Source organism: Anser anser (assembly GCF_964211835.1).
Source record: "Anser anser genome assembly, chromosome: 3".
In the NCBI taxonomy this organism is placed as follows: domain Eukaryota; kingdom Metazoa; phylum Chordata; class Aves; order Anseriformes; family Anatidae; genus Anser; species Anser anser.
In genome coordinates this window covers 21,662,730-21,680,348 of record NC_139722.1, presented here as the reverse complement: position 1 = coordinate 21,680,348, position 17,619 = coordinate 21,662,730, and the positions used below count along the sequence as shown (strand labels likewise).

Sequence of the window (17,619 nt, the reverse complement as noted above, 5' to 3'; positions counted from 1 at the left end):
GAGGTCAGAGCTCTGGCCATTATCTCTAGGGAGCCCGAAGCCATTGGTGCATTTTGTTGGTTGTGCCACTTGCTGTGAGATTTATTGTGAACTCTTCAGTATTCCAGGATGAAATAAGTCCTGTGAATGCAAGAGCTGATACCAAAGTCAAGCTGCTAATTCTTTGAGATTGCAGAAACCTGGAGTGGGTTGTCTCTTCTAACTTGACTAAAGATAGCTTTTCTGAGGGGTTGGGAGTGTGGTTTCAAGCTCAGCATTCCAGTGAAACTTTAAGAAAATTGGCTTTGCTCGTGAGCTGCGCGGGTAGCCTGTAATCTTACTGTGCATTTCTTGGATTTTGTTTTTGTTTAAATAACTTAATTATTTTGAGTTCCCATCCTGCTTTCTTGTTCATCAGTGAACAGGACTGATGATCCTTAACATGATCTGGTTTCATTTTGCAACTCATTTAGCTGTCCTTTGGAAAGAATTGAAACTGAGCCGAGTTGTGCCTAAAAACCTGTGTATTTAGGACTTGTGTAGAACATAGCCCACTAATTTATTTAGAAAAGGGGGTACTTTTATAAAGCATACAACCACCCAGAAATTCTATGCAAAAAGTATAATTGTTGAGAAAGCAATTTTAATCTCATCTATCCTGTGATACAAGAGTAATAGTAGCAGACTGTAAAAGACTCGGATATTTTGTATAGATAGGAACAGTAGCAATCATGTAAGGTATGTAATTATTCCAGAGGCACGCAGATCATTTTAAATTCCTGATACCAAGTTAGCCAGCCTGCATTGACTAATCAGCTGCAAAAGTGTTTGTGTTCTGAAAGTTCAAAAGAAAAGGCCAAATGAAGCTATACTCTTTGACTCCAGGAAAACATTTGCATTTTCAATGACTTTTTTTTTTTTCACCGGACTTGCACTTGTTAATTAACATTCAGGAAGCTGTTACTGTTTAAACTAAAAAAAAAAAAAAAAAGATTCTCAGACCTATTTTCCTTGCATCTCGATCCAGCACCTTCACTTTATGCCACCTGGCTTAATGATGTAGGGGAAGATTTTTTGTAACTGGAGCATATAAACAGACTTCTTTTTGTTCTGTACAAATAAAACGAAGAAATCATTTTTACATTGTTTCAAGTTTAAACAGAACTCTGTGTGGGATGTGTCATGGAGCTCTGAATATAAAATACATTTTTTAGTGTTAGAAAACTTTCTGTGGCATACTACTTATCTTGGGGGAAAATCAGTTACGACTTGGCTACCCTAAGTATTGGTCGAAGCAATTTCTGCAGCGTTAATGTAGTGAGCCTGAATACCCTTTTGAAAACAAGTATAAGTGAGATGAGACAGACTAGAAGCAAAATCTTTATTATGGAAAAATGCTATATTGTTTGTTTTCAGCTTTTGAAAAGGTTTGAATTAAAGTATAGCAGAAATCCAATGCGGAAGAAATACTTTGCCAAATAATGTGATTTTGTACCATTGTCACTACTTCAGAAGAGCTGCTTTATTGAAAACTGAGTCCCTTACTCAAGTTGAGACAAAGTTTTTGACAAAGTTCTGAGTATCTCACTATGGGAATGGTGCTGAGATACCCACTTTGGAAGTGGGATGCGGGATATTTTCCACTCTGGAAAGAAATGTTTACAGCCGGAAAGTCTCTACAACTGGAAAGAATGGTGTGTCAAATTGCAAACGTAAAGAAAAACAGTTTTGCACCACAAATCAAATTATTTTTAGGCAGAACCAGATGAGGAGGATGGAAGTGGGGTTTTTGAGGGTGTTTTTATTTATGTGCGTATGTTAAAGTTTAAGCTTCTGGGCTATAGCCTGATAATGTAATTGTATCTCTTCAGGAAAAATCTATCAAGTAAATTCCAGTGCCTCACCACCCTTTGAGTGAAGAATTTCCCCCTTTCCTTTAATCTAAATCTCCCTTCTTTCAGTTTAAAACCATCCCCCCCTTGTCCTGTCATTATGTGCCCAAGCAAAAAGTTGCTCTCTATCTTTTTCTGTAAGCCCCCTTTAAGTATTGAAAAGCGGCAATGAGGTCTCCCCGAAGCCTTCTCTTCTCCAGGCTGAACACCCCCATCTCTCTCAGCCTTTCTTCATAGGAGAGGTACCTCCAGCCCTCTCATCATCGTTGTGGCCCTCCTCTGGACCCGCTCTAACAGCCCCACATCCTTCTCGTGCTGGGGACCCCAGACCTGGATGCAGCACTCCAGGTGGGGCCTCACAAGGGCAGAGCAGAGGGGGACAATCCCCTCCCTCCACCTGCTGGCCACTTCTCTCTTGATGCAGCCCAGGTTACAGTTGGCCTTCTGGGCTGCAATCATGCACTGCTGGCTTATGTCGAGCTTTTTGTCCACCAGAACCCCAAGTCCTTCTCTGCAGGGCTGTACTCAGTGAGTTCTTCTCCAAAGTCTCTGAGAGAGACTTGGCAACTCCATCAGCCAGTTTCTCAGGGCCCTTGGAAATGTCATGCATGTCATTGAGCCCCATGGACTTGTACCTGTTGAGTTTCATCAGGTGGTCTCAAACCTGCTCTTTACTTACAGTGGGAGGGACTTTGCTCCTCCATCCCCTGCCTAGAGGTTCAGGGATTTTAGAGACATGGGAGCATAGTTAAAGTGTCCCAGGCTTTATTCGGCGACACAGTATTACAGTAAACTCTTAGGGCTACTAAATGTCCTGTGTTGTCATCTTTTTGCCTGAATCTTGTCTAGATTGTGGAAAATGTAGAAAGGAAGAGTCACTAAGGTGATTCTAGAGAAGGACTTGTTAGACCTAGGTTTATTCCCCTCTCTTTCTGTCTCAGTTTTCTTACCTGCTCCTGGGTATTTCATTTAGAGAGAAGCTCCTTCCCAAAAGCCAGCATATAGGTTAAAGTTAGGTGCTTGCATAAGAATGAGTTCTCTTTGGGAGAACATTTTTATTCTTCTTCTGAAGTGATGGCTTTTTATGGCAAGGGAATTTGCCTTCCTCCCAAAGGCATTATTAGTAGCATACATCAGGCAGTGCACTAAAGCATGTGAGATAGTCAGTTAGTAATAGGCATCTAAGTACATGTGTAGATATATCAAAGGGAAAGAAAAATTATGCATGTCTGTACCGTATTATGTGTAGTCTATGATATATCACTATTGATACCTGAAGTTCTATGAGGTAGAAAAGAAAAAAATTAATTTTCAGTTTGTAAAGGTACCAGGCAATACACCAAGTAAAGCAAAGAAAGCAATAGCATCACCACTATTCTGTACTGAGGATGCAATATATGATGGAAAAAAAAATGTGTTCTGCAGGCAGGTGAAAGATTTTAAGATTTGTATGAAATATAATGTGAAGTGTAGGCAGGTGAACGAATATTCCTTTATCGTAGCAGGGTTATTTCACAGATCATGTCATACAACTGAAAAGCAGTAAGAAAGTCTCTCATTTTCAAAGAAGGATACTATCCTTCAGTGAGATGCTGAACAACTTGGTTTTCACCAAATTAAATGGGAACTAAAAAGAACTTGGCGTATTACTATGCTGGAAAGACAGGTCAATGTGCTCACATTGCCATTTTAGGTGCTTCATTTATAGGAAGCAGCATAAGGAATCTTGGAAATGGTAGACTGACTGATCCATGTTATCCCAGTAATGTTTTACTATGCCTAGAAGTAGGAGATCTAGTAACACAGAGCAAATGTAGATGGGGATCAGTCTCTAGGAGAAAAGAGTATGCGTAATGTATGATCTGTTGTGGAGAGAACACTGTTGGGGCTTTACCCTGCTGGGCAGCTCATCTTCACCACAGCTGCTTCTTCACTCCCCCTCATATTTGCTCCCCACAGGGAACAAGTACAATGGAAAGGGCTCAGGGGCTGAGATAAGGACAGGGAGATCACTCACCAATTATTGTCGTGGGCAAAACAGACTCAGAATAGGGAGACTAAGGTAATTTATTGCCTACCACTAGCAGGCTAGAGCAATGAGATACTAAAAGCAAACTAAAAACACCTTGCCCCCATCCTTCTACCTCTCTTCCATCTCCTCCCCCACAGCTGCGCAGGGGAGCGGGGAATGGGGTCTGCGGCCAGTCCTTAACGCTCCACGCGGGGTCCCTCCCACGGGATGCCGTCCTTCCCGATCTGAGCCTGCGGGGGCTGCCCACAGGCAGCAGCTCTTCAGGAACTGCTCCCACACGGCTCCGTACCACGGGGTCCATCCCCCAGGAGCAAACTGCTCCAGCACGGGGCCCCCACGGGCGGCAGCTCCCCCCAGACCCCCTGCTCCTGCGTGGGCTCCTCTCCACGGGCTGCAGCTCCGGCCCGGGGCCTGCTCCTGCGGGGGCTCTCCATGGGCCGCAGCCTCCTCCAGGCCACATCCACCTGCTCCACCGGGGGCTCCTCCACGGGCTGCAACGTGGAGATCTGCTCCATGTGGGACCCATGGGCTGCAGGGGGACAGCCTGCTCCACCAGGGGCCTCTCCACAGGCCGCAGGGGAACTTGTGCTGCGTGCCTGGAGCACCTCCTGCCCTCCTTCTGCACCGACCTTGGGGGCTGCAGGGCTGCTTCTCTCACGTTCCCACTCCTCTCTCCCAGATGCTGTTGCACACCAGTTATTTTTCCCCGTTCTTCAATCTGCTCTCCCAGAGGCACAACCAATGCCTCTCCCTGGCTCGGCTCTGGCCAGCAGCAGGTCCCTTTTGTAGCCGGCTGGAGCTGGCTCTGATCTGACATGGGGCAGCTGCTGGGCTCTGCTCACAGAGACCACCCCTGCAGCCCCCTGCTACCAAACCATTGCCACATAAACCAAATACAAACATCAAAATTACTCCAGTCGCTTCTTAAACATTTATGTAGAGGGTGGTACCACTTTTTTTTTTTTTTAGTAATTTGTTAGGAGTAATCACAGTATAGTATCATATTTAATTCTTTGAAACACTGTAGCTGTCTAGGAGAGAAGCCCAGATAGAGTCCTTAGTTGATGAGGAGACATTTGCTGAAAGAGTTTAACTCCATAGAGAGTAAAGGGCAGATAGGTCTCCAAGAGATGATGGTGGCCAAGCAATAAGCCTGTATACAGCAGAGACCAGACTTCAGTTAAGAACAGCAGGTACCCAGGCTTCAGAAATGGTAGAGGGACTTCTCCTCAAGATCCGAAGGAGATTGTGTAGACTTTTCTGCAGCTCTGGAAGTCACCAATGTGCTGGACTGAGAGCAAGCCTGAGTAAAGAGGACTGGTTTGCAAAGATGGAGACGTGTTTACAGATTGTTTAGTTTTGATTTGCCTTGTTTTGAGTTTTCACCCCCAGAAAGTCACCTGTCCTAGTGCCTGTTCTAGTACAACCTAGCTTTCCTGTATAAAAACCATTTCAGTATTTTAAGAGTGCTCCTTGTGGAAAAAAGGAATGAGCAGTCAGACCTCAGAGCTCTGGCCAGGTGAGAACCCCCCTGCAGCTTGCAACCAAGAACAACCCACTGCACTGGAAAGACTGTGGCACCAGATTCCTGACTATCGCAGACTGGCAGATTACTGGTTTGCATAACTATTCAGGATCTTCCCTGTGGTATTTCTCATTATCACAGCATACCTGTTCGCATATTTATGTATACGATTAGCTTAACATAGAACACTTCATCATTAAGAAATGATTTACATGAATGTTTTCAACTGTTAAGTTAAAAGGGAACTAGCACTACAGTGTGATTTACAGAGTGATTGATAAAAATAAGCTGAACCCAGACTCTAAAGCATCCCTGTTTTTACAAACCTGCTTAGACACTTTGGCATGAAATTTAATTAAAACTGGAGTTAGTATCCAAAGACAAATGGATAAAGGAAATAATGCAAAATGAAACACAGGGAAGATTTACATTCTTTCAGACTTCCCTTTTCCAATGTATTCTGAAATATGATTCACTTAGAGAAGCATGTGATAAATTGTAGTTGTGGCATGTCTTTCATATGTGATGTTAAATGTGATTGGTTATTGCATGCTATATAGAAAGTTAAGAAATGTTGTAAAATACTGCAATAATTGTATTAAGAAGTTACCACGTATAAATATTTGATTACTTTGATATGAAGTTGATAAATTGGGTCTGGGTTTTGTTGCTGAGTGTCTTCATTTCGCTCTTTCAGTATCCATGTACTGTTGGATTGCAGTTTAGATCTGCTCTTTGATGGTGTTGTATCACAAGGGAAAACTAAGTGTCAGTTTTCCATTAGGTTGCTTATCATTTAATAGTCTATGGTCCTGTAGTGTAAATAACTTCTTGCACATTTTAGCTGGTACGTTTGGAAAGAACATTTTAAATGCTGATCAGGATTTTAAGCTTGCAGCTGTTCTTATCATTTCTGATATTATTCTGAGCAAAAGGAGAGGTTTGGATTCTTTAAACTATGCATTCATTGGAAACTAGATCTGGGGAAAAAAAAAAAGATTTTAAAGAAAATTATTTGAATGTAAAGTTGTTGCCTGCAAAGTTAGATGAAATAACAAGTTTTTTAGTGTACATGCAACATCAAATGTTTAAAATGTCTCCCATTTTTAATATAAATGTTACAAATCTCCCCCTCCAGTTCATGGTGATGCTGTCTGTTCAAATACAAAAACGTAATCTTATCAGCCAAAGACTAAGAAGATTTCTGTATTTAGAAGCAATTAGTCTTTGCAGCTGCTAAACTGTAAAAACACTGTAGGCAGCTTTAGGATACTTGAGCATTTCTGATTTGGTAGCCTTCAAAAGAGTTACTGGTTGTCATTGAATCTGTTCTTCGTTCATGGCTGTGAATCTGCTTCGTTCTCTATTTTTCTCACTGAATTTCTCAGAGAGTTTCTCACTGAGTCAACACAATCATTCTCAGTGTTCTTGGCGATCACCACTGAGGTGATCCCATGTAGGAAATGCTGTGTGATGCCTCCCTTCAAAGATGACTGGCTCAGGTTGTTTGCACATCACCCCAAGAAAACCAAAATGGATGAAGACAGGGAGCCTGAAATCAGAAATAATAATAACAATAATGAGAAGGATCATTAACAGGTCAAAATATTTGCTTTTATTTAAAAATTATGTCACTGAACTGTAACAGCTAGGTTGTTATTTAGGAAAACTTATTAAGGCCTCCGTAAAGCACATTTTGCATAAAATGACAGGAGGCCTGAAACATATTGTCAATATTAATTTATTCATTGGAACCATTTCAAATATCTCCTGGACGCCTTAGATCAATGTGTTTGTGTACTGAGTGTACATGTCAAAAAGCAAAGCAAGCTCAGAGTCTGTTTCATCGTGTATCCAGCTGGGATGGTGAATACACATTGCTGTGTGCTGGAAGATCAGAGGAGCAGCAGATACGGAGTAATGATGGGGTCTTTAGTTTCTCCCTGTGCAGGTTATGTGACTGTCACAAATCAGGATGTTGTGCAGTCTGTTTTAAGATGCTGTTAATACTTGAGCCATTGGTTAGAGGGCCTGTAAGAGGAAATACGACCCTGGACTTTGTCCTGAGTGGAGATGGGTTCTGGGGTTCAGAAGAGGCACATTGCAACAGCAGCTGTAATGTAATGAGGCTCAACATCCTACTGAAACAGCGACAACAAAACCACAACAGTTATGATCCACTTCTCTGTGATGCACACAGAAATAAAGATTCTTATTAAGAAGAACCTAAGAGATGTCAGCTGAGCAAAGGAAGCACCAGGTGGTGAGGGAGCTACTTGAGGACACCATATGTGAAATACGAGGCCAGCACCCACCACCTGTTTTGAAAGGCTTGAGAAAAAGCAAAAGGAAGACAGCACAGCTAGACAACAGAGTAAAAGAAGTTGTGAGAAACAATCGGGTGTCCGTTTAAAAAGCTGAATTCATACCCAAATGACATTTTAAACAGATTTAAATGTAAAAACACAGTAGGGCGGGCTACGGGAGGTTTGAGAAAATGTGCAAAGAATCAAAATTAGTAAGTCTTACTTCTGATGCATCAGGACCAACCTGCCTGCGAGAGTTGGTTGAGCCAATGGTCATGGTGTAGAAGTAATTCTTAGAGATACCTTTTTCAGAGAACTTAAATAAATTCTTTGTGTCTGTGTTATCTGCAGAAGAAACTGGAGAATCCAATGCTGGACCATTCCTTATTCGGATTTCCCAAAGGATATGTGAAGGTGATTTAGCAATCATGGAACACAGCAAATGATATGATAAAATTACCAGTACCAGACTTGATTCACCTAAAAATTCTAAAAGAATTTTAGAAATTAATTTTTAGAAATTAATTTTTAGAAATTTTAAATTTAGAAATTTTAGATTTAGAAAATTTAGAATTTTTAGAAATTTAATTTTTAAATTTAAAAATTCTAAAAGAATTTTAGGGTAAAAACTGCTCGAAGTACTGACAGTAACACATAACCCCATGCTTAAGGTTGCCTTGTTATCAGAGACTTTGAGGCTGGACAGCGTGATGCCAGTTTTTAAAAATGGTTCTTGTGTAGTCCAGGGAACTGCAAGTTTGTAATCCTTATGTTAGCCTTAGGCAGTTGAGCACAAATTACAATACTAAATAAGATTTGTGGATGTCCAAAGAACTATAAGCTACATGGGACAAATAACATGAATTTTCCAAAAAGGAAATCTGCAAACATCCAGGAATTCTTTGAAGAGCCAGAAAATATGTGGATAAGGGTGGTACTACAGCTGATGTGCTTTCCTTAAATTTCCACGAAGTTTTTGATAAAGCTCATCAGCAAAGATTTTTGAGAAATAATGTAAAAGGTAAAGTCTCAGAGTAGGTATTCACAGAAATAGAAAGTAGCACTTCTCAAAATAGAGGGAGGTCACAACTGGAGGCTTGCATTCAATTACTGGTCAGGTAAAAAGAGAGAACGGTGAAGTCGGAAGGTTTCCCAAAGAAGCACAGCTGTTAACTGTACTGAAGACAAGAGCTTGTTGCAGTGTCATCTCAGATTGAGTGACTTGTCAAAAATGGCAGGTGAAGCTCATTTCAGATAATTGTCATGTGATAAAGTTAGGAAAAAACAACCAAATTCCCCTCTAATATGATGGGCTCTCAGCTGGCTGTTGCCAAGCAAGAGTAAGTTTTCGCAGTATGATAAATTACTCTGTGAAAACAACATTTCAAAATGCAGTAGCAGTAAAATATAAATAAAATGATAAGAATTACTAGGGTAAAAAGTACTAAACAATGAACATCATTACACCACTGTATAAATATGATGTTTACCTTATCTTGAATGCTGTGTATGGCCACTGAGTGATACAGGTTACAGTAGCAAGTAGGTTGTTGTGACCTCTAATGGCAGGAGTTCAGTACAGCTTATGAATAAGAGAAATTCATCTGTGTATAGAGCCAGGTAAACATTTAGGATACAAACCCACTGCAGACAATGTGGTATCTGCCTTTACGTACTGTTGTCATCACTGTTGGTTGGATTTGCTTTAAATCAGAAAGGCAGCACTCTGTTGTTGGCAGTGTATATGCAGCATTTACCCATTTTCATAAAAACCCTTCATTTGTGAGTTTAAGAACATAGAGCAGTATGAAAGAAAAAATAAAAGACAGTCCCTTTAATGAACAGCTTCCAGTCTTTTGCAGTTTTCTCCAACATCAAAAGGGTTGAAGCTAACTAAAACCATTAGAAGTGGAGGGGTTTCAGATCTCGAATGATAGGTTGAAATGATTTCCAAAATAACACAAAAGAGACTGAAAATATTAACGTGAAGTCCTGTGCTCCTGAAATCTTTTCAATATTGCTTTTATTGTAACGAACCATTACATTTTGTTGCGTTTGTTAGCCACAGGTTTTCTGTCTCGGTCAAATTACAGCCTTCTGGTATTTTAATTTGCACTAAAAATGACACTTTTTCTCTCTTGCAAAATCATAAACCAAAATGAAATTCTTCTGCATCGGCTGCTTGGTACACCGTGGAAAATCCATTACTATATCAGGGAGAAAAGTTTAAACTGGATGAAAAATAAGGAGAGAGAAACATCCTGTTTCATCTCAGCAAAAGAACAAAATTACCATGCACAACGTCCGGAAAGCATTCTGCGGGAGTTGGTCCTTGAGCGGGAGAGCCAGCTGCCATACTTGAGTTATGATGAGCACGTTGCAGAAGAGCTCAGAGGATGTTCTTTGACTGTCTTTTCCTCAGACTACTTTATCTTTTTTTTTTTCTTTTTTTGGCTGTCGGGGTTGCTGGGCTGTTCTAAAGGAACGTAAGAATGTTCTAATAATATTTTTAGGGATTTGATTCTTAAAAATCCTTAGCATCATCAGTGTATTCTCAGATACTCAAAGCCAAACACTGCAGTTTGGCATGATGTGGGACTTTGCATACCTTAGACTCGCAGACCCCTAAGCAAATAGTCTCCCATTTTTCGTTGGCTTACATGATTCTTTCCCTGAATGTTTCCATCTGCCATTGTCTGAAGGAACTGAAAGAGCACATCTGAACTTGAGGAAGCTCTTTTCAATCATGTAGCTGCCGGCAATGTCCCCGTACTAATGGTTAGTCTCAGTGGGAGATAGAGCCAGCAGAGGCAGTTTGCTCACCTTAGGGCATTTAATCTCTGTGTCTCCCTGCCTGACCTGATGAATTACATAGTATACCTCACTAATATAATAGAAGTTAATGAATAAAGTCAGCATACTCAAAGTCCTAATGTAAATCATGATTTTTAATATTCTTTTTTTTTAAGATGTAAACTGGATGTGCTGACTTTTCATTATCAAAATTCAGTAAGCAGTTTTTATAAACTAAGTCTTCGTTTCAAGTCTGTTTACTGATGGAGCTGTGCCTCTTTTCTGTTAAAGTGACATGCAGTTTGCATGGAGAAGAGTTTTTAATGCTTCACACCAGACGAGATAAGTTGGTAGTAGATGACTTTTTCTTTTGCTGCTAACCTTCATTTTTCGGGCTACCGATGGCCACTTCCACAGCATCCTGTCTGGCAGATTAGTGTGACTGCAGCCTCATGGTAAACTGCATCAGGGAAGGCTAAAAATAATAAAGCAGAACAAAAAAGCAAACAAGTATTTTCAAATCTTAGCACTTCCTGAAGAGGGTGTTCTTACTGAGGCTGAACGAAATGCTTGTCCCATTGTGATGACCATGGCTAGAAAATGTTCACGACCATTTTGGTTGGAAGCTACTCTGCTCAGTCTGACTGAGGGCACCAAGTCCAGGCTAAACAGGTTAAAGACAATTGCTTCTAGGTAATGAGATTATGTGATAAATTAAGCCACCTGTGGAGCAGAGATGGGTCTTTGGAGAGAGGTGACAGGCCGTTAAGGATCAGAGAGAGAAAACAAATCATTAGCTCTTGTGGATTTAGGACAAGCTGACGATACAGTTGTGGTTACGGTTTGCCTGGTCCAGAAGCTGATGTTTCTGTCAGTGTTACTGAAGTATCTAATCAAGGTGTTATTAAGATTGCTTGTGTAGTATACACGCCGTGTAGTTGTTACAGTTATGCTTCTTTGACACAGCAAGCATCTGCAGTCCATGGGAAAAATTATTGCAGCCGAAGTCATACCTCCTGAAATTTTATCGGGCCCTCCCTACTGCTTTGAAATGTAGAGAATCAGTCAAAAGGGTTTGTGCATAAAACGGTGATTTTTTTCATTAGCAAAAAATAAAAAAAAAAAAAAGCAGGCTTTTGTTAAGAAGCATATTCTTCCATATTGTTATTTTTGTAAAAGAGACTAATTCTTCTCAGTTGTTGAAAACAACCGGTCCAAATTCCCTGTCTACATTTCGTCTGTAATTAAGAGAGGGAGGGAGAGAGAGAGATGCAGACCTTTAGGGTGCATTTTCATCTCAGGTGGTTTAGGATGAGGCAGATTGCTTTGGGAAGCTTCATAGAATCATGGAGTCATAGAAAGGGTTGGGTTGGAAGGGACCTTGAAGATCACCTATTTCCAAACCCCCTGCCATGGGCAGGGACACCTCCCACCAGACCAGGCTGCTCAAAGCCCCATCCAGCCTGGCCTTGAACACCTCCAGGGATAAAGCTTCCAGCCTCTCGGTTTGTTAGCAGGAGCATAGGTCTAAATACGCACAAAGTATTTACTTTTCAGACAGCTCAAGTTATAGGAGGTGACTCCCACTGAACATTTCATTTAACGTCACTCTGAGGGCTGTGACTTAAACATTGTGGTTTATATTTCTTCTACAACTCTTATTTATGTGTTAGCATAGCTGTTACAGCCTTGCTGCCTGTACAAACAACCATTTCGTGAATCCCATTAAGCTCTTGGCTTCTGTGCTTACCACGCACATGTGAATTCAATAAGTTAATTGTACTGTTCAGAATTTAAGTGTTTACTTTTTTCTATTTGCTTGTGAAACTGCTCAGATTAATTAGATGTCACCTTCTTCGTGCATGAGGAGGCAGAAATAGAGCCCATTTTATTAATCTTTGTTTCAAGTCAAATAATAAATAACTTTTGGGCATGTCTCTGATAACTTCTGTGAGGGTCATGTTCTCTTCTGCCAACATCTTATGCCGGGACTATGCTACGAAATAAAGCGTGACAAGCCTGAAGAGTACAACAGATTTATATAATAGCTTTGTAATATTGTTCCTGTTATTTTCCACACTGTTTCTTTGGTATGCAAACAAGGTGTTTGCTGATTTGATCACTGATACTCACTGAACGAATGTTTTCATAGTGACACCAAGTCTATGGAAAGGAGGTCTGGGTTTTGTTTTGCTTTTCCTGCATTGATAACAGGTCACTCTGACCGTAGCAGTGAGTTGTCCAAATTAATCCCTTTTCTGTGCATTGTTTTGCATTTATCAGCATCTAATTGTATCTGTTCCTGATGCCAAATCACTAGTAGTTCCCACACATGGGGCAGTAGTTGAGGCTGAAATCTGCTCAGTGTCCAACAGGGAGAACCATGGAATAATCGAGGCAAAATTTCAGCCTTACTGAAGAGACGTTATGATATATGGGAAATATAAGGGATATATAGGGGAAAGAATGTCAAAAACAACCTGCTAGAGGACTGCCAGGTTAACTCCTAAAGAGAACTAGGTAATGTCTTGGGTTTGATTTGTCTCCTGTGTTGGAGGAAGCTCAGCACAGTTCTGATTTCCTTTCAATCAGACATTTATCTTAATAACATATATTTGGGAAGACTACATTCATTCTGCATTTTGACGGCTTCACCCCCTCTGAGACCTTCTGCTGTCCTGAGCTACCGTGGATAAGGAAACTTCTGGATTTGACTCAAAACTTCAATTACCTTAAGCCCTCTTCTCCCTTGGATACCATTTTTTTTAAGTGGTTTAAAACCAAGAGAGGGTGCTTGACTGCACAACGTGCCATAGTTTTGCTGTGATTTACTGGGTCTTCGATGCTTAAAAAGCATGTTGGGCCACTTTGCTGAGAGCACGAATTAGAGTAGCTGTGTTAGCAGACAGCGTGTTCAGGTTCACGGAGGGCTGAGAGATTTTAAGGAGGAACACCTTGTCTGTGTTCATAGTGGAATTCACCTATTGTAACCAAAATACTCCCATGCAATTCCAAAGGAGATCTTAAGATGAAACATTGATGTTTTGTTTACACCATCTTTCACCATTCATATCTGCCTTCGGTTCTGATATTTCATTCCTACAGGACTGCACAGCCGTTATCTTTCCCACATCCCATATGCCCAAAATCATGTGTAAAGATATTTAGCTCAAATACCATGCGTGCAAAACATTCCACGCTGTGGGTACAAGGTGACGTTTGGTGTGTCATTAACACGCCGTGGTGTTCAATTACAATACAGCGGATTTATTTTTACACAGCCTTCTTCATAGAAAGTATGGAAAATTGCTTTGCGGTGAGTCATCTGTCAGCTAAAGAACTAAAAGTCTTGTAGCGGTATTTAAAGAGAGAAAGTGGCTCAGAGCTGACAGAGTTCAAGACAGAAAAAGAAACAGAAATGAAAGAGAGGGCCTCCGACTCCGGAGAAAATAGAGGCAAAGACTGGAGGGGGAGGAGTGATGAGGAAGCCAAGCACGCCGAGGATGTCAGAGGCAGTTCAGGACACTGCAGAGCATTTGGAAACAGGAGATGGGCTACAGGTGTCTGCTGCATGACTCCAGCGTTGGGCAAGCAAAGATCCTTGACCCCGAGAGAATGGCATAAAACCAGGTGAAAAAGCCCACTGGGCTCAGCACATTGCGAGGAATTTAGAAACGTGCAGGTTGAGGGAAGGATAAATGGCTGAACTTTCTGCAGCAAGGCACTGGAGGAACACTGGCTTTCAGGGCTCCATGATTAAATGTGTGAGGATTTTGTTAGACTATGGAAGAGGGGATTTCAGTTAATTAGACAGGAAATTATTATAGGCATAAATACAGATTTCAGCAGCAGTGCAGTCAAAGGCAAGATGGATTCTGGCAGCCTTCCCTTGCTAGTGCCAGGAAGGCTTACATTCACAGGAGAGTGTGTGTGGGAGCAAGTCAGTTCAGGGTCAGAGATGACTTCAGAGTTCTGGCTTTGTGCACGGTGATAAGATCTGAACAGAGAAACATGAAAGCTGTCTTGGAGAGCAAGAGGGACTTCCTTCCCTTGACATTTGAGCCTTTTGAAGAATTAGCTCGTAAGGAAATGAGAATGTAGCAAGGGAATGGCAGAACCAAGACAGGCTGCTAAAGAGATCAGAGATTACTTGCCAAGGTCACTGGTGCCCTGCGTGCTTTACCTGTAAAGCTGGTGGCCAAAGCTGAGCTAGCAGGAAGGTATCCCAAAGGAAAATGATGTTTAAGGAGGAGAAAGAAGAAGAGTCAGAAATAGATGACTGGTGTTTTAAGGCATGGTACTACCATGGAAGGATGCATCAGTCTTCTGTTGTGAATTACTTGCATTCTTGCCTTCTTGGTCAAGTCTACCAACTGGTTGTGTGGACCTCCTGGGGGAGCTCCTCGTCCCATGTCCCCCAGCGTGCCCATATTGGTTTTTGCCTTGGTAATGCTTTTGACCTCACTCTCTGTGTAGAACCACAGTATCTGCCTTAAGAAAGTAAATGTGATGTAAAGTATGTAGCACAAAGGACAGTACAGTCTTTTTTGAAAGCAGAAGGGAAAAGAACTTTTCTTACTCTCTGCATTCACGAAAGTTGGCTTTGACATTGTAGCACTGAAAGGCATTCTAATCATAAAAGTAAGGTTAGAGCCACTCAGACGTCCCAGAGTTTGAAGCGAGTAATATTTCATTGTATGCAGTTCCAAAATGCTTATTACAGATCTTCTTATTTACAACTATCATTTCTTTTTTGAATCTGCAGAGGAGTATCAAGGACAAACCAAGAGAAAACGCATTCGAAGGAAGAAACAAAAGAACAGTTTGCAAAACTCTAATAATCTACATGGAGAACAAACAGAATCCGGAATGCAAGAGACTCTTGTTCAAGATAATTTACAGCTGCAGCAGATAGACAGCCCCAAAATAAGCAAAAACAAAAAGAGGAAAATGAAAAAGAAGCGACAGAAAGAAAAAATGAGAGCAGCTGGCTTGCTAACAAAAAATACTGGTGTGGATTTTACATATCAGCCTGACAAAAACAACAGAGAAGGAGCAGCAGACTTAAAAGACATAGATGAAAAGGCAGATAGCATCCTGGATTTCTTGCAGGCAACACAACAAATTTATTTTGCTGACAGTATGTATCATTTTCTCCTTTTTTTTTTTTTTTTGTAAGTATTACCACGTTGAGGAAAATAGATGTGTGGTTCTTATTTCTGTAGAATGGGCCAAATCTACCAGAGAATTATCTTTTGAATTCGTAAGAGATGCAGATGCTTAGCATTTGTCCCATGTTCTGGTGTGTACATGAAAGCATCCACATCAATGTAGAAAACTGTGGTCCTAATCTCTTTGTTTCTCTGTCTTTGAAAACGCACATAATATTCCTTTCTCATTTTTAAAACATCCCAGTGTGCTTGGGTAAGTGTAGTGGTTAAAATGGACCAAATTCTTCTTTTCTCTGAAAGCAAACATCCAGAAGGGTTGCTTCCTTTCAAAAGGCTTCAAATGAGGGCAATAATTGCTATTCTAAACCACTGTCATGCTTGCTATCTCTGAACCAACCTACTTTTTGAAAAACTCTTCTTCCCAGGGGGAGATTTATTTGTAATGTATAATGAAATCTAGGCAGACCCGCATCCAAGAGGAAAGAGGAAGATACTGTTGGCATTGGGAAAGGGTATTGGCATAAAGTACTTGTGAATGAGATGAATGTCATCTAATGTTCAATGCACATTACATAGCACTTTAAATAGGATTACATGGATATTTTCCCTAATGGCCTATTGAATACTCATTCTGGACACTAAAATCAGGGAAATTCATATTGTTGTAGCTAAATATGTTTCTTCTGTTGCCCTCCAAAACAGCTGTTTGTATGGTGCTTATGTCATAATGCCTTCCAGAAATAATGATGTTTTAATGATAATTAAAACAGATAAAATTATCTGTACGTATACCAGCTTATGTTGGTATCATCTGGAATTAAATATTCTATCTTAAAGGCAAGATGCAGTGTTCTTTAGTTGTTCAGCTCAGAACATAGCTTTAAAATGATAACTGCCTTGTAAAACTGGAAAAAAAAAACAGTGAAAATATTTTCAAAGTGCATGGCCTTGACTGTCTTTGTGGAGCTACATGAAGATTAAACAGCTTACCTACCTGTATGAGTCCATCTTCAGTCTGAGCTGTCAGCCCCTACTCCCATAAAATTCATCTCTAGACTACAGAATTACTTTAAAAACCCTCTTAGGGTGACATCAGAGTTTTCATTTTTTTTCTTAAGATTTATATACAGAATTTTCTATGCTTACTGTTACAATATTTCCGCTGTGTCAGGTCTTCATACGCTGTCTAGCATTTGAAAGCCACCCTACTTTCTGGCTGATGTACTTCCATCACCAGAAACAAGGATCTCACTACTTCAGCGTATGGCTAAGTAAATGTAAACTACACTGCTTTTTACATTTGCAGTATTGGAACTCCGGAGTAACCGAGTAAAACTGTAAACTCATTTAACCATTCTGTTGTTAACACATGGTCCAGAACAGAAAACTGGTCAGTTGTCCGCAGCTGTGTGACATGTAGAATATTAACAAAAAATATTTAGCTGCCCGGCTTCCTAGGACATCGAGTTCAGGTTTTAGCAGTGGTAGACAGACTGCCTAGCCCCGGTGTCAAACCTGCAGATCAGAAGGTTGGGCCATCTGCTGGTAAGATCTCACATCCTTAAATCTGTGTGACTAACTTTCTTGTTAGGCAAGTCCTAGTTTAAATATAGCTCTGGCATCATGCTGTTTGCCTTTTCTAGTTGAGTGACTTTAACACTCCCCCCCTTTTTTTTTTTTGGACAAAATTGGAAGCCATTGCTTTTAGCAGGGTTTTCAAGTGGTCACATTGGATTATACTTCTTGTACTTATGTCAGAAAGCTGAATCAGGAAAAATGTATTCTTATCGCTTGGTTTGCTGGTAAATAAATAAATAAATAAATAAATAAAATTATAAGATTATAACTTAAAAGGGAGTCTGGTTAAAGAGACTTTCCATTGTTACCAGAATGGGAGAATTAATTTATGCTTTAGCACCAT

General features: G+C 40.6%; 1 protein-coding gene across 2 annotated transcripts in view; it reads left to right on the top strand.

Moving 5' to 3' along the window:
- ERICH1 (glutamate rich 1) overlaps window positions 1-17,619 on the top strand; it is a 99,027-nt gene that overhangs the window by 47,965 nt on the left and 33,443 nt on the right. For both annotated transcript variants that reach the window (XR_014581077.1, XM_083827698.1), the window contains exon 4: window positions 15,293-15,667. Coding sequence is in view for 1 of the 2 variants with exons in the window: in XM_083827698.1 (XP_083683824.1) it covers window positions 15,293-15,667 (375 nt within the window). In the remaining variant the exon portion in view is untranslated. The remainder of the gene's footprint in view (window positions 1-15,292; window positions 15,668-17,619) is intronic.